The sequence below is a fragment of the Canis aureus genome, chromosome 10 (assembly GCF_053574225.1).
Source record: "Canis aureus isolate CA01 chromosome 10, VMU_Caureus_v.1.0, whole genome shotgun sequence".
NCBI classification, from domain to species: Eukaryota; Metazoa; Chordata; class Mammalia; order Carnivora; family Canidae; genus Canis; species Canis aureus.
The window spans coordinates 54,081,317-54,105,861 of record NC_135620.1 but is presented as its reverse complement, the minus strand read 5'-3'; the positions used below and the strand labels follow the sequence as shown (position 1 = coordinate 54,105,861).

General features: G+C 52.2%; 6 protein-coding genes across 17 annotated transcripts in view; 3 read left to right on the top strand and 3 right to left on the bottom strand.

The window, feature by feature from the left end:
• The window catches only part of NPR2 (natriuretic peptide receptor 2), a 58,086-nt gene extending 54,111 nt beyond the window's left edge, over positions 1-3,975 (bottom strand). For 2 of the 4 annotated variants that reach the window (XM_077912467.1, XM_077912468.1), the window contains exon 1: positions 369-3,975. The gene's annotated coding sequence lies outside the window, so the exon portion shown is untranslated. The remainder of the gene's footprint in view (positions 1-368) is intronic. The other 2 variants (XM_077912469.1, XM_077912470.1) reach the window with 1 other exon arrangement.
• On the top strand, positions 2,818-4,209 carry MSMP (microseminoprotein, prostate associated). The gene is made up of 3 exons (XM_077912514.1): positions 2,818-3,186; positions 3,412-3,520; positions 3,890-4,209. The coding sequence occupies exons 1-3, from the start codon at positions 3,057-3,059 to the stop codon at positions 4,068-4,070; spliced, it is 420 nt and encodes a 139-aa protein (XP_077768640.1). The 5' UTR covers positions 2,818-3,056; the 3' UTR covers positions 4,071-4,209.
• On the bottom strand, positions 4,116-8,529 carry RGP1 (RGP1 partner of RAB6A GEF complex). 5 transcript variants are annotated; one of them, XM_077912492.1, is made up of 9 exons: positions 8,311-8,529; positions 7,272-7,406; positions 6,761-6,897; positions 6,386-6,469; positions 6,132-6,281; positions 5,710-5,856; positions 5,430-5,557; positions 5,035-5,224; positions 4,116-4,518 (listed from the first exon to the last, which is right to left on the bottom strand). In XM_077912492.1, the coding sequence occupies exons 2-9, from the start codon at positions 7,385-7,387 to the stop codon at positions 4,295-4,297; spliced, it is 1,176 nt and encodes a 391-aa protein (XP_077768618.1). In that variant the 5' UTR covers positions 7,388-7,406; positions 8,311-8,529; the 3' UTR covers positions 4,116-4,294. The 5 variants fall into 5 exon arrangements, with proteins under 5 accessions (XP_077768618.1, XP_077768619.1, XP_077768617.1 ...); XM_077912493.1 differs by lacking the exon at positions 8,311-8,529 and adding an exon at positions 7,945-8,064; XM_077912491.1 differs by lacking the exon at positions 8,311-8,529 and adding an exon at positions 7,744-7,895.
• Positions 7,166-19,434, top strand: GBA2 (glucosylceramidase beta 2). Of its 2 annotated transcripts, XM_077912472.1 has the most exons (18): positions 7,169-7,432; positions 8,207-8,791; positions 12,067-12,158; positions 12,458-12,573; positions 14,703-14,921; positions 15,211-15,450; positions 15,682-15,784; positions 15,936-16,089; positions 16,178-16,303; positions 16,503-16,675; positions 16,905-17,009; positions 17,216-17,323; positions 17,426-17,577; positions 17,701-17,807; positions 17,957-18,099; positions 18,178-18,293; positions 18,396-18,587; positions 18,852-19,434. In XM_077912472.1, exons 1-18 carry the CDS (start codon positions 7,386-7,388, stop codon positions 19,122-19,124), a joined length of 3,051 nt encoding a protein of 1,016 aa, XP_077768598.1. In that variant the 5' UTR covers positions 7,169-7,385; the 3' UTR covers positions 19,125-19,434. The 2 variants fall into 2 exon arrangements, with proteins under 2 accessions (XP_077768599.1, XP_077768598.1); XM_077912473.1 differs by lacking the exon at positions 16,905-17,009 and having other exon boundaries at positions 7,166-7,432.
• CREB3 (cAMP responsive element binding protein 3) lies at positions 19,308-24,286 on the bottom strand. 3 transcript variants are annotated; one of them, XM_077912495.1, is made up of 9 exons: positions 23,801-24,285; positions 23,548-23,695; positions 23,391-23,458; positions 23,187-23,276; positions 21,024-21,130; positions 20,839-20,907; positions 20,149-20,233; positions 19,968-20,052; positions 19,308-19,889 (listed from the first exon to the last, which is right to left on the bottom strand). In XM_077912495.1, the coding sequence occupies exons 1-9, from the start codon at positions 23,891-23,893 to the stop codon at positions 19,573-19,575; spliced, it is 1,062 nt and encodes a 353-aa protein (XP_077768621.1). In that variant the 5' UTR covers positions 23,894-24,285; the 3' UTR covers positions 19,308-19,572. The 3 variants fall into 3 exon arrangements, with proteins under 3 accessions (XP_077768621.1, XP_077768623.1, XP_077768622.1); XM_077912497.1 differs by having other exon boundaries at positions 23,896-24,285; XM_077912496.1 differs by lacking the exon at positions 23,187-23,276 and having other exon boundaries at positions 23,801-24,286.
• Positions 24,127-24,545, top strand: part of TLN1 (talin 1) — a 32,983-nt gene continuing 32,564 nt past the window's right edge. The window contains exon 1 of one of the 2 annotated variants that reach the window (XM_077912457.1): positions 24,127-24,531. The gene's annotated coding sequence lies outside the window, so the exon portion shown is untranslated. The remainder of the gene's footprint in view (positions 24,532-24,545) is intronic. The other variant, XM_077912459.1, reaches the window with a different exon arrangement.

Genomic DNA, 24,545 nt, shown 5'->3' with positions numbered 1-24,545 from the left:
GCCCCTCCCCAGGCCACACCACCTTGCCCACTGGCCATTTGGCCCCGGGCTCCTCTCCTTCCCCAAGACCAGCTCTCTGGGGCCTTCTCTCTGCCCCCACAAGATTCTCCCAGGGGACAGTCCCCGCCTGCCTCCATTCAATCACGGGCTCTGTATTCGGTGTCTTATTAGGATTCTCGCGCTGGGGGGTGAAAGCAGGACCTGGACCCGCGGGGCCCCTCCCCCCTTGGTTCTCTCTCCGGGACTTCGGTGACCCTCCTGAGTCTCTCCCCCCGCCCAGCCACCCTCGGGGGCTCCCGCCACCCAAATCTCCCCACCGTGGCCGCTCCCTCCTATCCGGCGGGCAGCGGGGGTCGGCGGTGACTCACCGGAGGGCTGGCGGCCGGGGGGCCGGAATGCGCTCACTTCCTCACCGCGCGCACCTGCCCGGCGCCGCTGGAGCGCCGCCCGGCCGGGCCTCCGGCGGATGTTTTTTCTGTCCCCGGGCGCGGGCAGCGCGCGCCAACCGCCCCCTCCTGGCCGTGCCCCCCATAGCTGGCATCCCGACGGCCAGTGCCCCAGGAATCCCAGAGTTGGGCCCTAACCACTGACATCCCTTACACACAAGCATACACACAGTAACCACAGCGTGGCCTCCGGCCCCAAGCAGCTACGGGGATGAACACTTGAGCGCACACACCAGCAGGAATGCAAGTGGGTTCAAGCAACACCTTCCTGGAACCCACCGGAACTTATGAGAGGGGTCCTGGTTCAGCCCCAGCCTTTCTTTCCAGAAGCCCTCTACTCCTGCCCATATGCCTACCTCCTCATTTACAGATGGCTCTTACTTCTGTCCCCATTACTTCATGTACACCAATCCCCGCTGGGGCCCCGTTTCCTTCCAGCATCACCACCACCTTCAAGCTTCCTAGCTTCCCAGTCATGTCTGCCCCCTACTGGGTTGGCTCCAGGTTGCAGGAGCAAAAGACTGGTCCAGACTTCCAGATTGTCAGCAGGGCCCCCTTCCCCAGAAGGGTAGCAGCAGAGCCACTGACCACTGACAAGACTTCTGGGCCCTTGTGCTAAAAAGGCCTTCTCATCCAACTTCTCCAGCCAAGAGAGCAGTCCAGGGCCATGCTTCCCACATGACAACCTACATCGGGGTACCCTGTTTCATCAGTTTTTTTTCTCTTGGTACTCCTCTGAAATAGAAAGGGTATCAGATCTGACTAGGGTGAATGCGTGGTACAGTCGGCATCTCCATCCACTTAAGTAAGCTATCTACTTGGTAGAGGACACATAGGGAGCCTGAGGTGAATGAATGAAGTCGTTTCTGAGTGGTGAAGAGGTGAGAGGCAAAAAGGTCAGCCCAAAGTAGCTGAATCTGATCCACTGGGTGACAGGGAATGGGAGTCTTGCAGTAAAAGGGACTAGAGACTTAGAAGGAAAAATAGAATGTCAAAGTGATTGGTCTTCTGAGTTGGATAGGGTCTTTGGAGTGTGGCAAATTGGAAGAAAGGGGCCATTAGTAGCAAAAAGATGGCCAGCACTAGAGTGGTCAGAAAGAACTTGAGAGTTCACATGAATGGGGATGGGAAGCAATGGATCAGAATCCTAATGTGAAAAGCAGGAGTCCCAAAGTTAACTGGAAGGATGAGAAATGACACCTCTTTCCACGGCAGAAGTGAGGGTACCAACCTAAGAAAAGTGGGTTTATCAGCAACTCAGTTTCTCAAACTGGAGGCGGTAAGGATGACATGCAACATGAATGTGAGGAGGGCAGAAGTCTGTGGTAGGAGACAGCAGCCCCCAACAGAAGCCTTCAGCTATGCAGAGCTGCTCGCTGTCATTCAAACCAGGAAGCCTACCCATTTTGTCTCTGAGCTCTAGTACCAATCACAATAGCTTATATTTTCTGAGGGCCACGTGCCAGGGACAGTGCTAAGAGCATTAGATGCTTTACCCCACTGAAAGCCTCTTAACAACCGAGTTACTATGCTACCGATGTAAAGATAAGGAAACAGTTTTAGGGATGTGAAGTAGATTGGCCAACATCACAGTCTTAAGTAAAATCGGGATCTGAATCCAACTAGTCTTGACTATAACCTATGCTCTTAATCACCTATCTTGGGGCTCTCTACAATCTGCAGGAAACCCAAAAGAGGATGTCAGAGGATTCCTCAATTTTCATTCCATAGAGTACAAGTGGAAATAGAGGTACCTCTGTGAAACTGGAGTGACATACCATTAGGGCATTTAAAGATGTTCCTCTTTGAAAGAACCATCCCCAGATATGGGAAAATCTTGTACCTGTTGCATGTTTGGAGGTACTAAACAATGGATAGAGCATTCTTGGTATGCCTGTGGAAAAAAGACACCCTCCTCCCCATCTCTGAGGGGCAGCCATGTCCCTAGGATCCTTCAGGGAGACTCTACCCTAGGGTCTGAGAGAAACATTCTGCACTCCAGGTGCCTGTTCGCTCTCCTGGAGCCTCTGGCCGTCGCACCCTACTGCAGCTCCTTGGTTTGGCTGGGGCACAGGATTAGCCATCCCCAGGAAATGCCTCCCTCCGGTCCAGGCAAGGATCCCAGCACACACACACCCCTGGAGTGTGTGTGTGTGTGTGTGTGTTGGGGGCAGGGTGGAATGCTTCCTTCTCTCCAGGTCAGGGAAGAGATGTGGGGACCACCTGGGGGCCCTCACCCCTCCCACCTCCTTGCTGGGGAAGTGCCCAGTCCAGTGCCCCTTCCATGGCCACCTCCCTCCCGCTAGCTGTGCCGGGGCATGAATCAGCTCTCACAGCTTGTTAAAGCTAGACCTCTTGTTTTCATGCCCTCACCTCAGGAAACAGAGTTACAGCTTTTCCAGCTCTACTCAGCAGGGGGCCAGGGTCCTCACTTTATAAACATCCCCAAGCCTGTGAGAGCAGAGGGCACGGAGATGGTGTGAGACAGGAGCCCAAGGGAGAAAGACAGAAACTAAGACCCAAGGAGAAAAACAAAGAAAAGCCAAAGAGACAAGACCAGAGTAGCCTGAACAGAGGCCAAGAAGGGACCGTGAGGCCTGTGCTGCAGGAATGACCCTAAGGATGCTCTGGGCTGGACAGGCGAAGGGGGTCCTGGGAAGCTGGGGGATGATCTGCTTGGTGATCTCTCTGCTCCTCCAGCAGCCAGGAGTCCACAGCAAGTGCTACTTCCAAGCTCAAGGTAAAGCTGGGGGAGGCATCAGGAAAGAACAAGGACAGAGGGAGCTGGGATGAGGGGGGCTTAGAGGTGATCCTCTACTGGAATACCCAGACTCCCTCCAGCTCGGAAATGGGAGAGACTAAATAAGGGAGTGAGAGGCACTTATTTTCTCTCACTCTAGACCACAAGCGTTTCTGTCTGCCACCACCACTCCCCAACACACTAACATCTCCTGTTCTTCCCTAGCCCCCTGCCACTATGAAGGGAAATATTTTAGCCTGGGTGAGTCTTGGCTCCGCAAGGACTGCTTCCATTGTACCTGTCTGCATCCCGTTGGTGTGGGCTGCTGTGACACGTGAGTGACCAAAGATGGCCAGAGAGAATGGCTCTGACATGAGTGACTGAGGGACAGCCAAGGTGTAACCAGATGGCTGTGATGTGGGAATGAACAGAATAGAGGTATAAGGCTGGCCCCGCCTGAAGGTACCACCAAGAGCTGAGAGATCAGGCTGCAGGCTACAAAGTGAGGGACATAGGGGTGGGTCCAGAGGAAAAATATTTCTGCTATGAAATGAAAAAATCCGAGTATGGTAGGCAAGAGCTTAGTTAGGGGGACTAAGAGGGCACTAAAGATATGGGAGGAATGCCGATGGAGAGGAGTGTGGGGCAGGGGTAAAGGTGGCCCTTCACTGTGCTGACTCCTGTCCCATTTTTGGTTCCCCAGATCCCAGCATCCCATCGACTTCCCTGCAGGGTGTGAGGTGCGTCAGGAGGCAGGAACCTGCCAGTTCTCCCTGGTGCAAAAATCTGATCCTCGGCTACCCTGCAAAGGGGGAGGGCCCGACCCAGAATGGGGCTCAGCTAACACCCCTGCTCCTGGGGCTCCGGCTCCCCACTCCAGCTAAACTCAACTGATCACCCTCCTGCTAACTGCCCACTGCTGCTGCCACTTCCAGGGAAACCACTAGCAGCTGCCAATTTATTCTGAATAAATAAATTAATGCCACAGCTGAAAGCCTGCCTCTCACTGTCCATGTCATTGGACCTCGCGTGGGAAAAACGGGCCCTACTAGAGTCCAGGTGCTGGGTTCTCAGGATCCTGAAGAAAGGCAATATCACGGTGCCAGTTTCAGATGGTTATGGTGCTGGTGCTGGGACCTGGGGCTGCATATGAGGCCAGGGTAGGGCTTGTGGGCAGCACCTTGATGGGGAGGTCCCAGCTGAAGGTGTCTACGGGCACTTGCTCAGGGCCTGTCCAGGTCACAGGCTCGGGCTGCTCCAAAGGAGGGAGGAGCACCAAATCGGGTTCTCGAGATGTTACAAATTCAAAATGCAGTCGCCACTTCAGGGACACTGTGGGAGAAGAAAAGATAAAGGTAGAGGCATTAGACGCCAGGAGTAAAAACCAATGCAGGATGTGGTTAGTGAATGAGAAAAAAAACATACACACACACAAAACACAGTAATCAGGAAGAGAGGGAGAAGTCACCGGGTTAGGATCAGCGGTTTCCCTAAAGAAATCTGTTAACTAGAAATGTGACAATCAGGATAGCAGGATAGCAACTAATAACCATAGTGTAGGATAGTCAAAAGTTGATTGCTTGAAGCAAACATGCTGGGGAGTCAGAGATTGATGTACATAAGATTTCAGTGAGTAGGGGTAAGGAAGGACACCTGCAAAGCTCTTAAGAGTTTAAGAGTCGGTGCATCTAGGAAGCAGGTTGACAGTCTGAGAAGGTATTAAGGGTCAGAGGCTGGGTGCAGGTATGTCCAGGAGTTCGCTAGGAATCAGGACCCAGGCCCCATGACATTCTATGGAAATGGGGCATTTTGCTCTCTTCCCTCCTCCAATTAGGGTTAGGGTCTCACCAATGGCTGTGCAGAAGCCCGGGGTGGAGCTGAGAGGAATGGGAAGGGAGAAGCTGGTTCTGGTTGTATGCAGGCAGGACTCCTGGTGCCGGGCATGAGTCACATGAGACACAGAGGGGACACCCCCCGTCCTGCGGCGCCTCTGATACTCAGGCTGTACACGCTCCTCGGTCTGTAAGCTTACTGAAAACTGGGAACAAGAAGTGGGTGCTAGCAGGCACTGGGAAGCGCAGACTCTAGATGCAAAGCTTGAGCCCAACCTCAAGCTATTTTACCAAAAGGGCTCTAGGTGACCACACGATTCACTTCTACATACCACCCTTCTTCATGCAGGTCCTTTTCCTTCTTCCCTAGCCCCCCAGGCCCAACACCCCAAAAGCCCCTTGCCTCCTCACCTGCAAACAAGCTACAGTTCCTTCCCCTAGGTTTAAGGTCCCCACCACATCCTCGCCGAGTCTGTATACAGATTTGAAGATGCCAAATGTCCCAACTTTTCCTCGGCCATCACTGATATTGTATAGATCTGGGGAGAATGGGACACTATAAGCTGGGAGTCCACACTGGGGAGTACCAGGGCTGTGGGATACCAGTGAATCCTCAGAAGTATGTGGCAATTAGGAAAATCTGTAATACTATGGGGAGGTGGGAGGGTGGCAATTGTGAAAGGATTCTCACGGAGGCTGCGGCAGGATGTGGCAGCCATGAGGCGCTCCCCAGCCAGCTCAGCTAGCCATGAATCCTTCTTTCCACCTTCATCCTCCTCCAAGAATGGACTAGATGGGGCTACAGCCTCATCCTGGGGAAACCGGACATCTTGAAGGCCTACAGAGAGAATGAGTGGAAAGGTGGTGCTAGGAGGGAAGAGACAGCAGAGGTTAGGGTTTTAGACTCCAATCTGTGAAGGCTAAAGATAATGAGAGCCATGACCCAGGTACACATCTTAACCGATTCTCCAGAACCCTCCCCTCCCCAAACCCCTCACACCTTTACTAAAACATAGAAGCTGCCCTCCAGTCCCCCTCACAAGAACCTCTACAGATCATTTCTGCTTTGGTGAGGCTCTTCCCCAGCCTTTCCCCCCAGAAATCCTTACTTACCGGTCAGCACAAGGACCCTCAGAGGAACCCTGAGTAAAGTGATGGGTGAGTTGACACGCTGGCAGCCAATGGTCAGTTTGTAGACATACTTGACTGACTGACCCCGAAAGGAGGGTGGTCCCTCTATGGGCAGCACTTCACTGTAGGAGTCTGGTTGGGAAGTAGTAGTCAGGACAGCCAGAGGCAGCCAGAGAAGTCCTCCCTCCAGGAGCCTTACAAGGCAATCCAGGGGTGGGGAGGAGGCAATCACTCACATGATTTGGACTCTCCAGGATCTAGCCTCAGATCACAGAAAAGGATTTTTGGTGGAGTGGAAAGGATACACTGACCTCTCTCACCTGAAAGAAGAAAGACTGTAATTTAATGACCCCCTTGTACAGTACTGGATAAGCTAGCACAGCAAGTGGGGGCAGTAAGCATTGCCAACAAAGCTTAGCCCAAATTAAGCTACCCCTCTTTTCTTATTGTAAGATAGGAACAGTCTTATGCCCCCAAAGCCACAATTACATTCCCCCACATCCCCAATATGACAAAGACTATAAGGACCCACTAGAACAATTTAACAAATTCATTCACTCTCAGGTGACAATGACTCCACCCCCTTCCAAAAGCAAGGGCCCATCTCTAACCTCGGTGTGGCAGAAAGACAGTCTGGCTCTCAGGCTGGACATCTGGCTGACTGGAGTCAGGGGGAGGTAATGCTACTCGACTCTCACTGGCATGGAACTGACAGTGGATTTGGGCACTGGCCCAGGCTAGAGCCTCACTATGGGAGGAGGAAAAGAAGGCATCAGAGGGAGTTCCTGACCTCACAAATGCTTTCCCCAGCTCCCTAACCCCCTGTCTGGGAAGACCGACACGGTGAGGCGGCTGTCCTAGGAATCAGAGACTCTAGACCCCCAAAGAGAAACCATTAAACAGAGATGTATACTGTGGGTCAGAGTGGGAATGGGGAGGACGGGGGAAGGGAGGCGGAGGGCTCTGTCAACCACATCTGTTAAACAGCCCTTTCCTACAATGACAACACAATGAGCAAGAAGGTGGTGGTGTAGCTACAGGACAGCCTGCGCTCAGGCTTAGCTCTATGGGTACCAGGCTTCCTCCCAGAAGAACCACCTTCTTCAGTATCTGCCTCCCCACCTGGATGCAGAAGTGGCGGTGGGGGGCAGAGGGTTGGTGACCGTCACTACACACTCCAGCGCCTCCCCTGCCAGAAACACGGGGCCTCGGCTCAGCTCTGCCACCACTTCAATCATGGCAGCTCCGGAATCAGATCTAGAAGGAAACCGGGGGGGTCAGAGGTCAGTACCATGGCAAGGAGGGGGCGCATGCGGCGAGTCTGGGGGCGAGGACGGAGACCAGCGGTCACCGCCACGGCGTCCGAGGGAGGCACCAGGATGCGGATGCGGGGGGCGGGTGGGAAGGACGGGTGGCAGCTATCTCCTAGGGGGCGGACGTCGCTCGGGGTCCCGGACCCCCACCCCTCTCGGCGCCAAGTTAGTCCCTTCACCCTCCGGAACCTCCAAACCGGCCTCCGCCCCCCTCCCTCCAGGTCCCAGGTCCCCGCCCAAGGCCACGGCCGCCCGTCACCTCGTGCCCCTCGCCCCGGCACCTCGCACGGCCCAAAACCGGGTCTCGGCACCGCGAGGCCGCACCTGCCCGCCCCTCCGGGACCGGCCAAGTGCGTGGCAGCGTCCGCGGCGGAGGCGGGACTTCCCTGCGGCCTCCCCCTTCCCGACCCAGCGCCTTCCGGCCGGAAGCGCCCGCCCGGCCGGACCGGAAGGGGCTCGGGTAGTCCCGCCGCCTGGGTCACCTTCCCACGGGCCGGCACCCGGGCGCAGGCGCTGTCCCAGACGCCGACCGGCAGGACCCGGCGCCCTCCCCGGGGGGGGGGCTGGCGCCACGGCCCGGGAGCCGGGCTGAGGCGGCCGCGAGCTCCCAGGCCGGTGCCGGGGGCGGTTCCTCGCGGGCTGGCCCCCGGGGCTCCTCCCCTTTCCGCGGGCTCAGTCGCTCTTTGGCCGGGCAAACTAATCACCGCGGCCCAATGACGACGAGGCCCGACCCTTCCCTCCCAGGACCCAGAGAGACAACCGAGGGGGAGCCCGAGGCGGCTTCATTGCTGTCGCCGCCGACGCCGCTGCAGCAGCAGCTCCCCGGCTCCACAGAGACACTAGCTCACCTCGGCTTTCCCCAGCGCCCGGTCCTCCGAGACGACACCTAACAACCACAGTCACCCGCATCTGGACTTGGCTGGCGAGGTATTTTGTACCAGAAGACTTGGGACCCGGGATCACCGAGGCCGTGGGGACTCAGGATCCAGGGATCATGGGAACTGGAGTCCCAGCCTCGGAGCAGACGAGGTGTGCCAAAGGGGATCCACAGGTTGATTGCCCTGAAGATGCTGGAGACACTGAGGCTGGGCAGGTTACAGACTTCGAGAGCCCTGAGGACAAGCGACCCCAAAGTGAACCGGGCTACAGCAATCCAGAGGACTCTGGGCAACTGATGGCTTCTTATGAAGGTAAAGCGAAGGGCTACCAGGTGCCTCCCTTTGGCTGGCGCATCTGCCTGGCTCATGAGTTTGCAGAGAAGAGGAAACCCTTTAATGCCAACAACGTTTCCCTAAGCAACCTGATAAAGCATCTGGGCATGGGCTTGCGGTGAGTAGATCCCATTGCCTAGGGTACCTTAGGTTTCACTTTGTTCCAGCACAAGACTTTCAGCAGAGTCAACAAGACTTTCAGAAAGGGTGAGAAAGCAGTTGAGTCAAGTGGCCTCCCACCCCCAACATATTCTAAGCCTGTGGTTTTGGGGGTTGAGACCAGGTCACACCTCTGCAGCCCCCTTTCTCCCAGTACCTTATCTTCCTAGTAGGAAAGAACAGGAACATCTGGCCCTGTGGTCAGCCCTGCCCATTTAGGCTATACCTCTCACATACTCCCTCTTTTCCAAAGACACCCTTTGGCATTTGCTATACTTTGTGGCAAGGTGGGAAAGGATAGTCTGGCTGCTTTGGTACTGACACAATGTTGTTTTATTCAGGAGTGGGAAGTTCTCAACCCTGATTCCCCTGAGCAGTTGGGGTACTCCTTCTGTCTCATTTAGGCACACTACATTGTTTCTTTCCTCCCAAGCTTTAGCTCCAGCAAATGAGTGACAGCCTGCCTGCTTTCACCCTAAGGAGAGGGTGTGAGAGGTGCTATTCACTCTATTCTGGGATAAACAATCCCCGATATAAAAAGCAAAGACCTCTGGTCAGAGAGGCACTGCCATAAGTGTCCCCAGAGCTCTCAGTAATATAGTCTTTTAGAGCCTGTGCTGATGCCCTTTCCCCCAAGGGTTACAGACACCCCCAAGTGCTTACCCTGAGCTTTAGAAGTCCTTTAGATCCCTACAGATCTCCTCTGAATTCAAAAGCTGATGATGAGGAACCAAGATCTATTAACAGGAACAGGTGGATATGAGGACAGAAAGCATCACCCTGAGGTCATCCTTAGTCAATCCATACTGTAAACACAGCTGGAGATGGAAGTATAAAGGTTGGAAAACCCAGCCTAACAGCCTCTGAAGCAGGAGATCCTTCCCTTTCAGTCAGTGCTATAGGGTTGGGTTGGGTAGCCCATTAACCCCAGCCCTAAGTAGTGGGAAGGGCTTGGTACTGCCTGGGTATCTGGCTCCTTTGCTAGTTCCTGTGGGTGGCCTGTACCAGAGAACAATCATCCCTCCAGGCTACTTCAGCAACTGACTCAGCCTAACTTTGACCCCCTAAGCTTATGGGTCAAAATAAGATCGAGGGCTAGAGTGCTGAGAGAAGCACACTGGGTGCATGTGGTAGGGACACTAAGATCAAGAACAAGTGGGCATTCTAACTCCTCAGCCCCTAAGTATGAACTGAGTCAGAGGCCTGAAGCTGTGCTCAGCCCCCTGGACCTTGGGTCCACATACCAGGACAAGGTTATCACGGACACAGGGCTTTTAGAATGGGATGCAGTCCTGCATTGAGGAGAAGGCTGGGGTGAGACAAGGAACAATTCTGAATGATAATTCTCCAATTGGGACTGGCATTATGGAGAAGGCCATATAGATCAGGAATGGCCAGCTGCTAAATTAAGGGAATGAGAGGTGACCCTAAGAGGATGCCAGACTGGGGGTACTCTAACCAGGAGTTGCAGCAAGCCAGAGTTCTCTTGGCCTCACTGTGGGAAGAACTCAATTTTGATTGCTCTCCCTTCCAGCTAGAGTCTATTCAATAAGTATTTACTGAGTGCTTGTTCTGTGCTTTGTTCTGCCTATCTCCATATCTTGCATTTCTCCCTCACTGCCCTAATCCCCGCTATACCCTCCCTCCTATCCTCAATTCTTTCTGGCCTCTAGTTTCAAAGTCCAGTTTCCTCTAAGCTGGCAGAGTGGACCTTCTGCCTTTTCATCATCTCATCCTTTGCCTTCCCTCCTCCTCCCCCTGCTCCTAGAATGTACCCTTCCTATTCTATAATCACATTTCCCCTCCCCTTGCTCCCCTTCATGTTCATCTGTCTAGTGCTTCATTGTTTGTGCACTCCCTGGTAAATTCAGCAAATATTTACTAAATACACACCATGTGCCCTGCCCTGTGCTTGAAGCTATGGGTAACCAACTAGTCTTTGTCAATATCCCTTTCCCCAAGGAATTTGAAAGTATGTCAGATTCCTGTGAGGAACACTGAAATAACAAGACAGTGTCTGATTGGGAGTTCAGATAGTGTATGTACAAGGAACGATCATACCCAAGACAGATACTCCACCTTATGGCTTTCCTATCTATTATGTTATTTACTCTTTCAACCATTCCATGAAGTAGGTAGGACAGGAGGTACCTCATTTTGTAGACAAGGAAACTGAGGCTCAGAGGAGTTACCCCAAATACATGGTTACAAGTGGTATGCTTGAACAATGGGTATACAATGGCTGGGCAGGGAGGACAGTGAAATTGGGAGTCTGGTGGGGCAAGGGTTGCTTATCGAGGATCCATTCTGAATGGGGATTTGTAGGACTTAAGATTAGAAGTTAGGCTGAAACAGATGTGTCAGAGCCTTGAATTCCAACCAGAATCATTTGTCTATTAGACACAAAGCTGTGACAAGACCAGGAAAATTTAGGGATTTTTTAGATTTTTACTAGACTATTATGAGAGAGTAGACTCAGAAAGCTTAGTTTAAATGCTGAACTTTTAAAAAAGATTTAAAAGGATATGCCCCTGGGACACCTGCGTGGCTCAGCGGTTTCGGGCCGGGGTGTGATCTTGGAGTCCGGGGATCAAGTCCCACATCCTCCCTGCATGGAGCCTGCTTCTTCCTCTGCCTGTCTCTCTCTCTCTCTCTCTTTCTCTCTCTCTCTCATGAATAAATAAATTAAAAAAAAAAAAAAAAAGGATATGCCCCAAAATATAAACACTGGTTGTCTATGGGTGGGATTTTTTTCCTTCCATCTGGTACATTCTATAGATTTTCACCTTCCACAGTTAGGAAGAAAAATAATCATTTAAAAAAAAAATTATTCCAGAGGACTGTGCCTATGGGGGGGGGGGGGGTAGTCGGGAAACCAAAACTGGCTCTTTCAGCACATCAGACAAAAACTCCTAGGCTAACCTTAAGTAGTGGCAGTGCAGTTAGGGGTGAGGCAAGGTCAGAAAGCTCCTGAGGGAAAAAAAAAAAAAAAAAGAAAGCTCCTGAGAATAGAGAGGAGAAACAAAGATGGTCTCATGCTGTGAGCTGGGAAGAGGAGGGGACCCTGAACCCTAGAGAAGTAGAGAGGAGGAGAGATTTGAAGGGGAAGGGAATGGGTCCACTGCAGACATTTAATGGGAAGTTACAACTAGGTACCTGGAGAAAGGCAGGTGATGGCAGCCTGGGAGGTATGGCCCACTGCCCCTTCCACTCACACTGCCTCTTGCTCCTCAGGTACTTGCAGTGGTGGTACCGGAAAACCCAGGTAGAGAAGAAGACACCTTTCATCGACCTCATCAATTGTGTACCTCTGAGACAGATCTATGGTGAGCCTCACCCCAGCTCTGCTCTGCACAGAAAGGGCCCAGACTCTGGGTCTGCTGCAGAGCTAAGCAAAGAGGCTTCTAGCTTACCCACAGTGAACTGCCCTATCCCCTAGGGTTTTCTTTCCCTAGCTTTACTGAGCTATAATTGATACCAAACATTGTGTAAGTTTAAAGTGTATAATGTGTTGAACTGCTATCCCTGCTTTTTTTGAGAAACTCATCTTTATAGTCTAGAAAGTGAATAATGGGCTTCTTTTCCTCTCCCGATGCCCCACTAACCATCCTGATTCTACCTCTAGGTTGTCCTTTGGGTGGCATCGGGGGAGGCACTATCACCCGAGGCTGGAGAGGCCAATTCTGTCGTTGGCAGCTTAATCCTGGAATGTACCAGCACCGGACAGTCATCGCTGACCAGGTGAGAACCAGTAGGTGGGGGACAGGTCCAGAACAGTACCCCAGCCCAGGAAGAGCCTCTTGGCCCATGTAGGATGTAGAAGTTAGATATGCTCCTGTGCACATGATTCATTCCTATAAGTATATTTAAGATGCTTTCCAGGTGCCCACCCTTGTGCCAGGATGTACTAGGAATGAGATACTCCAAGAGCACACGTTTCTCAAAAGCATAAACAGCCCCAACACCCCTGTGCCCTCCATTTCTCTACTAAATGCCTCCTATGTCCTTCACTCCCCAGCTCCACTAGCTTTGCCAGTACCCAGCCACAGAGGATGCAGGAAATTTCTAGATCATATAACCTGGTTAAAAGAACATGTAGTAAGACAGAAGGGAAAAAAAGCCCAAAGTCTCTAAATACATGGGGGGGGAAGGTGTGTAGAGTACCCACTGTTCACCCTGATTTGCCACCCTTAGCTAGAGATCAGCTCCTCTGCTGGTGACCACTCCTCTGGAGGTATCCCTGGCTGAGGGCCTGGGAAGCCCTTCCTCTCCCCAGCATAGATCTCTAGCCTTTTTCCCTTTTCTGAAGCTTTACTTCTTTTCCCTTGTCCCTTCATCACACATGGGCCCTCGATTGCCAGAGTCACATGGTCTACCTTTCATCATCTCTCTAGCGACCTCACAGGTGGAGGTGTCAGCCACGTTTCCATTTCCTGTCTGAGAGATGCCTCCAGCTTTCAGCTCATCTTCAAAGAAAAAATGACTAGCAGACCTTGAGTCCAATTAATGACAATGCCCTTCCTAGTTCAGGTTTACCAGCCCTGCCCAGTGCCCCAAGCTTCCTCTCTGGCTCATCCATTAGGTATCCTGAGGGGAAGTGCCTTCCAGAATTGTGACTCTAGAGTTAAAGTAATTATTGCATGCTTAACATGTGCTAGAGATTGTGCTATGCATTTTTGTGTGATATTTAAGATTTAAAGACAGTTCCTACAAGGTAAGTACCATTATTATGCCCATTTTATAGATGAGGAAACTGAGATCCAACGAGATCTAGTAACATACTCAAGGTCATGTGGTTGGCAAATGGAAGCATTGGGATTCAGAACCAGCTCTCAATGTGGTTAAAAAGCCCATGGTCTTAACCATTATCTACCATTCCAACAATGTAAAAAATTATTCTATTCATACATAAAAAAAACATCAGGCATACACTGAAGCAAGGGAAGAGATATTAAGCTTTCATAGCCCCTATCCTCCAAAAGCTTAAGTTTGTATTAGAGGAATAGGACTTTGAGAAAATGGAGACTGTGAGACCACATAAGAGACAAAATGAGAGGGATAGATAGTACACTGAGAAAAAAGGGCCACTGCTCTAGACTTCGCCCATTCTCTCCCTACACATGCCAACTGTGCCCAATTCTAGTGGTAGAGTCGTGGTAGAGGGCAGGCCTCATTAAATTGGGGAGGACCTTGCCCTCAAAGAACCCATAGAGCAGCCAGGGAGTCCGAATATAAACAAAAACATTATAACATGCTAGACTAGAGAGGTAGGGGGACAGACAGGAGAATGACTCACTGCTCCAGGAGAGGAGATGCCATTTGACCTAGGCTTTGAAGGATGAGAGGTTTCACCAGATGGAGAGTGAGCAGGAGTAAAGGCATGGAGGAGAAAACAGTGTGTGTTCAAGGAACAGCAAGTATATGACATGACCAGAATATAAGTATTCAAACAAGTAATGAGTCTGATGGGCAGGGAGAGGCCAGATCCAGAAGGGCCTTGAAAGCCAGGTAGAAGACTTGAGACTTTAGCCTGAGGGCCATGGGGAGTCACTGAAACATAAACACAGACTAGCATATCTTGATTTGTCTGTAAGAAAGATCACTCTGCTACCAGATGGGAAGAGGCAGAGCATAAAAGCAGAAACAGTGAGGGCACGAAGACCACCACAGTAAGAAGAGAGGGGAAGCCAGAGAGAGGAGGAGGAAGAGGAGGCAGGACCTGATGGTGACTCACAGTGTGGGAGAGGGGCCTGGCGGACGAGCGAGGCTGTGGCGCAATGATAACCCCTGTAGGCTCTGAAAAGGGACGGGAGACTGGTTTGAAGTGCCTGTGGTCACCCCATTCCAGCCCATCTGCCTTCTTGGTTTAGTTCACAGTGTGCTTGCGTCGGGAGGGAAAGACTGTGTACCAGCAAGTCCTGTCCGTGGAGCGCCCAAGTGTCCTACGCAGCTGGAACTGGGGCCTGTGTGGGTACTTTGCATTCTACCACGCCCTCTATCCCCGAGCCTGGACTGTCTATCAGCTTCCTGGCCAGAATGTCACCCTCACCTGTCGCCAGATCACACCCATCTTACCCCATGACTACCAGGTGAGGCTCCCACTGTTGTTTCCTCCATTGCCCTCCCTTCCCTAAGACCTGTCTCTGTTGGAAACTCCACAATCTGTGAAACAATGGGGACAGGAACATGACATCATGCTGGTTTTCTGGGACCTCCACTCAGTGGTAAGACAGCCTGCCTGGGAAAAGGGGGAGATACGAGGGGAAACCAAAGAGTCTACTGGGGCAGGGGTTAGTATTTGAGCCAGGTCCTCAGTGTGGAGGAGTGGGGCCAAGAGGGGCTACACAGGACCATCTGAGTCTGATCTTTTGATCCCAGGACAGCAGCCTGCCTGTAGGAGTCTTTGTGTGGGATGTGGAAAATGAAGGGGATGAAGCCCTGGATGTGTCCATCATGTTCTCCATGCGGAATGGACTAGGGGGTGGGGATGACGCCATAGGGGGATTGTGGAATGAGCCCTTCTGTCTGGAGCGTGATGGAGAGACGGTACAGGGGCTGCTGCTCCATCATCCAGCCCTTCCGAATCCCTACACGATGGCCGTGGCTGCACGACTCACGGTACGTCAGAGCCTGCCCTAGGCCTTAACCCCCAAACCCCGACCCTCAGCCAGCCCCTGAGCCCACCCCATCCTGCTGCAGTCTCTTCGTTTCCTCAATTCCTGAGTCCCATCCTCACTGTAGCCCTTAAGCCTCTGGCACTTGGAGGTAGGAATTATAATGGGAACTGGAGAGTCAGCCCAAAGCCAGCATATTTGTGGAGCTTCTCCTCAGTCTTTGGCCCCTTGACAGGCGGATACCACGGTAACCCATATCACAGCCTTTGACCCTGACAGCACTGGGCAGCAGGTGTGGCAAGATCTGCTTCAAGATGGACAGCTGGACTCCCCTGCTGGTAATGATGGGATTTGATAGGGAGGTGGTGGGAATAGAGGCTATCCCTGTCTTGGGAGGAAGGGTGACACACCTGGCAATGAATTTCCCATATTAGGGATCCCTGGGGCAGAAGGGGATGCCTGTGCCAATTTCTCTTGTACTTCTCTCAGGTCGAAGCACCCCCTCACAGAAAGGAGCAGGCATCGCTGGGGCTGTGTGTGTTACAGGAAAGCTGCCACCTCGAGGCCAGTGCCGCCTGGAGTTCTCACTGGCTTGGGATATGCCCAGAATCATGTTTGGAGCTAAGGGCCAGGTCTACTACAGGTGAACGGGCCAAGAGACTACAGGGATCCCAGATGCTAGAGCTCTGATCTGGAACCTAGGTACTCATTCCTCTTTCTTTCCATCCCAGGCGGTACACGAGGTTCTTTGGCCGCGATGGTAATGCAGCACCTGCTCTTAGCCACTATGCTCTATGCCAGTACGTAGACTGGGAAGAGAAGATCTCAGCTTGGCAGAGCCCAGTATTGGACGACAGGTGCCAGTGGGGCCAGTCTCTTGCCTTTCTCCCGGGCACTCACACTCCAGTTGGGACTCCTTGGTTCAGTTTCCACCCACCACAATCAACAGAGTTGGGGTGGGATTCACTTGATGCCCTCATTCTGCAGAACTCCAGAATCCTTTCTTTCCTGGGAAGTCTACACTCATTAGACCATTCCAACCTCCTGACTCCCCAGATCCTTGCCTGCCTGGTACAAATCTGCACTGTTCAATGAACTATACTTCCTGGCTGATGGAGGCACAGTATGGCTGGAAGTTCCCGAGGACTCCCTACCAGAGGAGCTGGTGGAGAGCATGTGTCAGCTCCGCCCCATCCTCCGGGAATATGGTCGATTTGGCTACCTTGAAGGTACGGGCTGCTGGTGGGCTACAACACAGCAGGCCATATCCATGAGTCCAGTAGGTGCCCTACCACAAGGCAGGATAGTGGGTTTTGCCTACCCCAGGGGATTGTTGGGATAAGAGGGTAAGTGGCAGGTGTGGAGTATGCCAGTGCCCCATCCCCAACTCAAGGACAAGCTAGAGACATTGAAAGGGAAGCGGGAATTTTGGCAAGTGTGTCTCTCTCCTGCCTCCAGGCCAGGAATATCGCATGTACAACACATATGATGTCCACTTTTACGCTTCCTTTGCCCTCGTCATGCTCTGGCCCAAACTCGAGCTCAGCCTGCAGTATGATATGGGTGAGGGTCCCTTTGTGCCCCTTCTGCCCTCTTAGCCCCCCCACACCCCTGAATCCTTGTGCTCCCTTGGATTTTCTCCTTCCTCTCCACCCAACATACCTGCATCCTGCCTACAGTTCCCCTCTAGGGTTATAAACACCATTCTGTGCTCCACCTGAAGTCTGCCCATTCCCTGCCCCCTCCCACTTATGTGTCTGCTCCCCTAGCTGTGGCCACACTCAGGGAGGACCTGACACGGCGACAATACCTGATGAGTGGGGTAATGGCACCTGTGAAAAGGAGGAACGTCATCCCCCATGATATTGGGGACCCAGGTAAAAGTCCTTCTACCCCAGAGTTCACTTCCCTCCCTCAACTTTTGCACCCTCTCCTCTACCCACCAATGCAGATCAGTCAGGTTTCCTCGCCTCCCACAGATGACGAGCCATGGCTCCGAGTCAATGCGTACGTGGTCCATGATACAGCTGACTGGAAGGACCTAAATCTGAAGTTTGTGCTGCAGGTTTATCGAGACTATTACCTGACGGGTGACCAGGGCTTCCTGAGAGACATGTGGCCTGTGTGTCTGGTAAGACATGCATGTGCAGGGGCCAGTGTGCCAAGGGCCTGGCTGGTGTTTGGGGGAAGGCCAGCTGGCTCTTGTTGCTCTTTAGTATCTATCTAGGTCTTCAGTGTCTTGGTCCCTCTCTAGGCTGTGATGGAGTCTGAAATGAAGTTTGACAAGGACCAAGATGGACTCATTGAGAACGGAGGCTATGCAGACCAGACCTATGATGGATGGGTCACTACAGGCCCCAGGTTGGGGAGTAGGGATTTACAGGGTGCCTGAGGTGGGGAACCAGGCACCCAGGAATTGTGGGCTCAAGGAAGAATGACTCATTTCTTGTTATATTGCATGGGAGTGGCTGGAGCTGCCAGTCTGACCCCCAACCCATGTCCCTGATCAGTGCTTACTGTGGAGGACTGTGGCTGGCAGCTGTGGCTGTGATGGTCCAGATGGCTATTCTGTGTGGGGCACACGATGTCCAAGATAAGTTTTCTTCCATCCTTAGACGGGGCCAAGAAGCCTATGAGAGACTGTTGTGGAATGGTGAGTTGGAGGATCCTCAGGAGTCTTAAGGCAGCTACGGGGGCACAGGGAGGCTTATTTTGTCTTCCTCTACCCTAGGCCGCTACTACAACTATGATTGCAGCCCTCAGCCCCAGTCCTGTAGCATCATGTCTGACCAGTGTGCGGGCCAATGGTTCCTGAGGGCCAGTGGTCTAGGAGAAGGAGACACTGAGGTGAGTAGGACTAGGAGGAGGAGCCAAAGAGAAAGGTGGGTTTTTCCTGGAGTTAAGAAGCAAATTTTGGAAACCATGATTCTGCCTTTACCCCCCGCCTAGGTATTTCCTACCCGACATGTGGTCTGTGCTCTCCAAACTATCTTTGAGTTCAACGTCCGGGCCTTTGCAGGAGGAGCAATGGGGGCTGTGAATGGGATGCAGCCCCATGGTGTCCCCGACAGATCCAGCGTCCAGTCTGATGAAGTCTGGGTGGGTGTGGTCTATGGACTGGCAGCTACCATGATCCAGGAGGTAAGGCACTCCCTTTCCATCTTTCTACCATCAGGCTGGCAAACTTCCTCAGCCATCAAACTTCTGTAGAGCCTTAGCCATCTGGAAAGCCTCTCTTTTTTTCCCAGCCTGCCTTCCATTTCCTATCTTCTGCCTATGGGTCAAGTTTCTTTCTACCACTAGCTGGAAACTGTCAGAGGGCAGAGGCCCTACTGTCTCTATCTGTCCGGCTGAAGTAGCTATTCATAGATCGCCAAGTAATGTGGCTGACATCTCTTCCTCCAGGGCCTGACTTGGGAAGGCTTCCAGACAGCTGAAGGCTGCTACCGAACTGTGTGGGAGCGCCTGGGGCTGGCCTTCCAGACCCCTGAAGCATACTGCCAGCAGCGGGTGTTCCGCTCATTGGCCTACATGCGGCCACTGAGCATCTGGGCCATGCAGCTGGCCCTGCAACAGCAGCAGCAGAAAAAGGCCTCCAGGCCAGTAGCCGCACATGGCACAGAACTAAGCACAGGGCCTAAACTTGGACCAAAGGAAGCTATGGCAAACCCAAAGTGAGCCCTCAGCAGTCTTGGAGGGAGGCTCTAACAGCCCAGCCTCCAGCCTGGCTTTTCCTCTTCCTCTTCACTGCCCACCCCCAAGCCCCCAGTCTCCTGCAATCCTGAGCCACCAAGACAATCAGGCCCCTTCCTTTCCCACCCAAATCGCGCCAGTAAAGAGGGGTTGAGGGTGACCCAAGCGTCAGAATCACTTATTTATTTCTCTATTTCCCATTGCATGAAATGTTCAAGGAGGTCAGTTGATTACCCCAGGCCCATTCATGGGGTGGTAGACTTACATGGGTACAAATAAAAGACCCAGAAAGCCAGTTAAGTGTGGTGTGTTTGAACTCTCAGGCTTCCTGACACAGGACACAGGAGCTCACAGGTTAGCCCCCTCCCACTCCTTTCACTTGGACACAGACTAGGAACCCCAGGCTCTGGCTTCGCATCCCCCACCTGGACATCTAGCCTGAATATCTGCCCTGTAAGATAACAGATGTGGGGCTGTGTGTAGGGAGCCATCCCCCATCTCTTGTGAAATTTGCATGCAGGGGAAGGAGGGGACAGGAACAGGGGGACTTTGAGGAAGGGACAGGAAGTGGCAATTTCAAGGGAGACTCAGCACCAGGAGCCTGAGGCAGGTGGTAGAGCGGGCAGCAAGAGTTGCCAGGGGCCTGGAGCTCCTGGTCTGAGCTGTCCTTTGGTACCTCTGACTGCAGGGCAGGCAGCTCCAGCTGGTGGGGGTCTTCACTGGGGAGGGCACGAAGCTGGCGGGACAACACTAAGGAAACAAAGACCCCTCAAGGACTAGCCGGGCTTCGGCCTATCCCTTCACTAATGGTATTCTCAAGCCTCTCACCTCCATGCTCAGCTGGCAGGCTCCCCCTTGTGTCAGAGGAGTACATAGCAGGTACAATGAGCAGACAGAAGGAGAACAGTAGGACCTGGAGAAGGAAAAAGAAAATGAAGAAGGGCTCTAGGTTGCAACCCTATCCCTGCCACCTGAAAAAAAGGACCTCTCCTTCCATCACCATCCTCACCAAGACACAGGTGCTGCTGCTGCTCGTTTTGTTTGATATCTGAATCAACATGGCCTGGAGTCTCCTCAGCTGGTCCAGAAGGGACCTAGAAGAAGAGAGGGGACAGGGAGCAGTCCCTGGTCTGGCACCCAGAGATACAATGAAACCCCCCTGTTAAGGCCACCCCTCCATCTGTGCACTGAGTTCTCTTTGGCTTTTTGTCCTATTTTTGCAAATGGATTCTTCCTCTCTGTGGACAGAATGCTTGAAGTTCCTCATTAAAACAAACACCTTTCTGTCCTGCCCTGAAAACTCCTTTGCAAATACCTTCAAGAGTTCTACAATGCCTGATCAGCCACGCACATAATCCACCAGGAATTCAACATTCACTTTCTAGCTCAACACACCTGTGTTCCTTCTGCCCAGAGCGCTCCCTACCCTGATCCCCACCCCAGAATCTGATCTATTATCAAATGTTATCTGCCCCACTGAGTCTTTCTTACTCCTTCCTTTCTCTTTCTTGTTACTTATTAGTTACTTGTGATTTTGTTCCCCATTACTGTGAGCTTTTTGGCATCAGACCCACTAAAGGCTAAGCACCAGACCTTGCAAGTGGGAGCTGCTAAGTGAGAAATCCAGTGTGGTGCAAGGGAAAGAGTGAGACAGCATAAAACGGGAGAGACAAGAGACTAATGTTAGAGAGTTGCTTACAAATTCTGTTCTTCCAGGAGCTGTACTTTGTTCTGTAGCTCCAGGTTCTGGGCTGTATATTTCAAGACTCTGTGGGAATAATAGGATGTGGGGATATGGCCTGTATCCCCCTCCTTCAAAACCCCAACACTTCCAACTACCTCTGTCCCCACATCCCCACCCCCAGGTCCCTCTCCCTTCTGTACCTGTTCTCTAAACCTCCCAAATACACCTTCTTCTTCCTGCGGCTCTCCTGGGCAGATTTTTTGTTTCGGATCTTCCTCCGCACTCGTGTCAGAACTTGTTCCTCCATCTAAGAGAAGACGAGAAAAAGCGGTCTCATCAGAGGAATGTTGGACCAAAGAGTTGGAAGGCAACTAAGTTCAATCTTCTCACTGTAGGAATCCCTTATACAGCTTCCTGATCAATAGGCACTTGGCTTCTGTCTGAAGGCCAGGAGTTAATACCCCCACAAACCAGACCATTTTTAACAATTTTATTAATTAAAAAAAACAAAACTGGGGCACCTGGGTGGCTCAGTGGTTGAGTGTCTGCCTTCAGTTCAGGTCGTGATCCCAGGTCCTGGGATCAAATCCCACATCAGGCCTACCTCAAGGAGCCTGCTTCTCCTTCTGCCTATGTCTCTGTCTCTCTCTGTGTCTCTCATGAATAAATAAATAAAATCTTTAAAAATAAAAACAAAACAAAAAATCTTGGGGCACCTGGGTGGCTCAGTTGGTTAGGAGTCTGACTCCTGATTTGACTTCAGCTCAGGTCATGATCTCAGGATCATGGGATGGAGTGCCGCGTTGGGCTTTGTGATTAACAGGGAGTCCACTTGAGATTTTCATTCTCTCTCCCTTGCTTTCTGCCCCACCCCGCTGCTTGCATGCACAAGCACAATCTCTCTTTAAAATAAGGAAACCGGGATCCCTAGGTGGCGCAGCGGTTTGGCGCCTGCCTTTGGCCCAGGGCGCAATCCTGGAGACCTGGGATTGAATCCCACATCGGGCTCCCGGTGCATGGAGCCTGATTCTTCCTCTGCCTCTGTCTTTGCCTCTCTCTCTCTCTCTCTCTCTCTCTGTGACTATCATAAATAAATAAAAATAAAAAAAAAAAAGATTTAAAATAAATAAACCTTTAAAAAAAATCTTTAAGTTTTCCTTATCCTAAGCTAACCGACATCTGCCTCTATGATTTCTATCAATTGAACTTACCTGGTACCTATCTCTGAGACCATATAGAATGAAGGGTTTTTTTTTGTTTTTTTTTTAAGATCTTATTATTTATTCATGAGAGACACACACACACAGAGAGAGAGGCAGAGACACAGGCAGTGAGAGAAGCAGGCTCCACGCAGGGAGCCTGCTGTGGGTCTCGATCCCGGGTCTGCAGGATCACACTCTGGGCTGAAGGCAGGTGCTAAACTGCTGAGCCACCCAGGGATCCCAGAATGAACAGTCTTTAATTTAAGCCATTTAACATTTCTTCAGAGTTAAAAGATCTGGGCAAAAATTTTAACTTCTCGGGATGCCTGGGTGGCTCAGCAGGTTAGTACCTCCCTTCAGCCCAGGGCACGATCCTGGAGTCCCAGGATCAAGTCCCATATCGGGCTCCCTGCATAGAGCCTGCTTCTCCCGCTGCCTATGTCTCTGCCTCTCTCTGTGTGTCTCTCATGAATAAATAAGTAAAATCTTAAAAAAAAAAATTAACTTCTCACCTCTCTTCGGGATAGACTGCATCCTCTTAATATCTGTCAAAGATCTGGGTTCAAAACTAGACACTAAGATGTGCTCTGGCCAGTATAATGGAGAAGAAGATGGTCACTGCCCTTCTAGAGGCAACACCTCTACTGATACAGCCTTCAAACCCCACTCTCTTTGTCATCTCAAACTAACCCATCTTGTACTTTTAAGAAAATTCTCTCAACCTTCCTGTAGTGTTGGTTTCACAACAGTACCACGATACTGTGCTTGTGAAGCTGCTATTCATTGCCTGAAACTTAAAACTTGGGATTTTACAATTATTCTTGCTATATTACTTAGTCCAGCCTTGATGAACTCTAACCATTTAGCTACAGGTGGATTACCATGAGTTTGCTTGCACAGTCCCTTCCAAGACCCTACACTAATGTTGCATCGATGACTTTGAATTCTTCTCAAAGAAAACACCAAAACTTGTATGAGCCCCACAAAACCAGGATCTGCCTCTGCATCCACCATATTAACATCATGCTCCAGCTTCCTATTACCAACAAATTTACCAAGTTTTCTAACCTCAGTCCTTCCTGACATAAAGTTAACAGAAGTGCACACTTGGGATCCACAACACATCCCTCCAGCCTTCACTCCCACCAATGGGAGGCTTACCTTAGTAAGAGGAAGCGTCCCATGCAGAGTAAGCCCCTCCTTCTCCAACAGCCTCTTCTCTTCATCTGTCAGTATCAGCCTAGCAATCTCCTGGGATTAGTTACCAGGAGGTGGGCAGCAGAGTTGCAAGGGGATGACAGAAAGGAATGGGGAATCCGCCCCCACCCGCGCAATGTGGGAATGATCCCGCCATAAATCAAGTACCTGCTCTGCGGGCTCCTCCACTTGCAGTGGGGTCGTCTGGGCCTCTTCTTTTCCATAGCTCCCACCATCTGCAAAACGAAAAGTATAAATAGCCAGACCCACGAAGCCTCTCCTCCCCTCAAACCTCACTTTCTTCCTCATCATATTTCAGACTCACCTAGATCTATGGAAACATGCTGTTGTGAGAGAGAGTAGGTGTGATCATGGTGCACGAGACAGGAATCAGAGGAGCTAAGGACGTTCAACGATGCTGGGGGACTCAGCATGGAACTCAGGAAATCCTCTGCCTCCCATTCACTCAACGCCTGCACAGGGTTCAAATAAACAAGCCTTGACCTATCAACTACCCACCACCCCATGAACGCTCTCCCGGGATCCCCGCGCCTCCCCGGCTCGCAGCCCTCACCCACCTCGGAAAGCGGCGGCCCGGCCCCCAAATCGCCGCTTTCCTCTAGCAGGAAATCCAGCAGGTCCTGGTCACCCAAGTCCAACGCCAGCTCCATACCGGATAACAACCGGAAAGATGTACAGAGAGACCTATCCGCAAGCCCGGACCTGTCGCTCTGAAATTGCACCAGCCCCCAAGACCCGATTCTCCGCAACTTCCAACACCACGGAAGTGACGCGCACACCCCCGAGGCACCACGGGATTTGGAGTTCCCTCCGACGCGGAAGTGGCCTAGCCGCGGCGCGCCACGTCCCGGGAGCTATGCAAATAGAGGGGACGTCCCTGCGGCCTCCTCACACCCTGAGGGCGGGCAATCTGGGAGGCCGCCTCCGCCTCGGCCCCAGGCTGAAAAAAAGGAAGGGTTAGAGACCAAAAGGGAACTCGCGCGCAGTTCGGGCGTCTTCCCGGATTGCGCCGCACCCTTGTTTCCTGCCGGGGGAGCCGGCCGGGGGGCGGGGGGGGCGCCTTTTTAAGGCCGGCTCCCGAGCATCGAGAGCTGGGGCCAGAGCAGCTTCCTGTTGCCCCCACAACCATAGAGCGCGGGCCCAGGGCGCCGCCCGCGGGTGGGGGACGTTCCGGGGACGGAAGTGGCCGAGAGAGTGTCGAAGGGAGGGCGAGGCCGAAGCCCGATTACCACCGGGAGAGCGAGCGGGTTATCGGGCCGGCGGGCGGGGCACGAGCCGGGCAGCGCAGGTAGGCCGGACCGG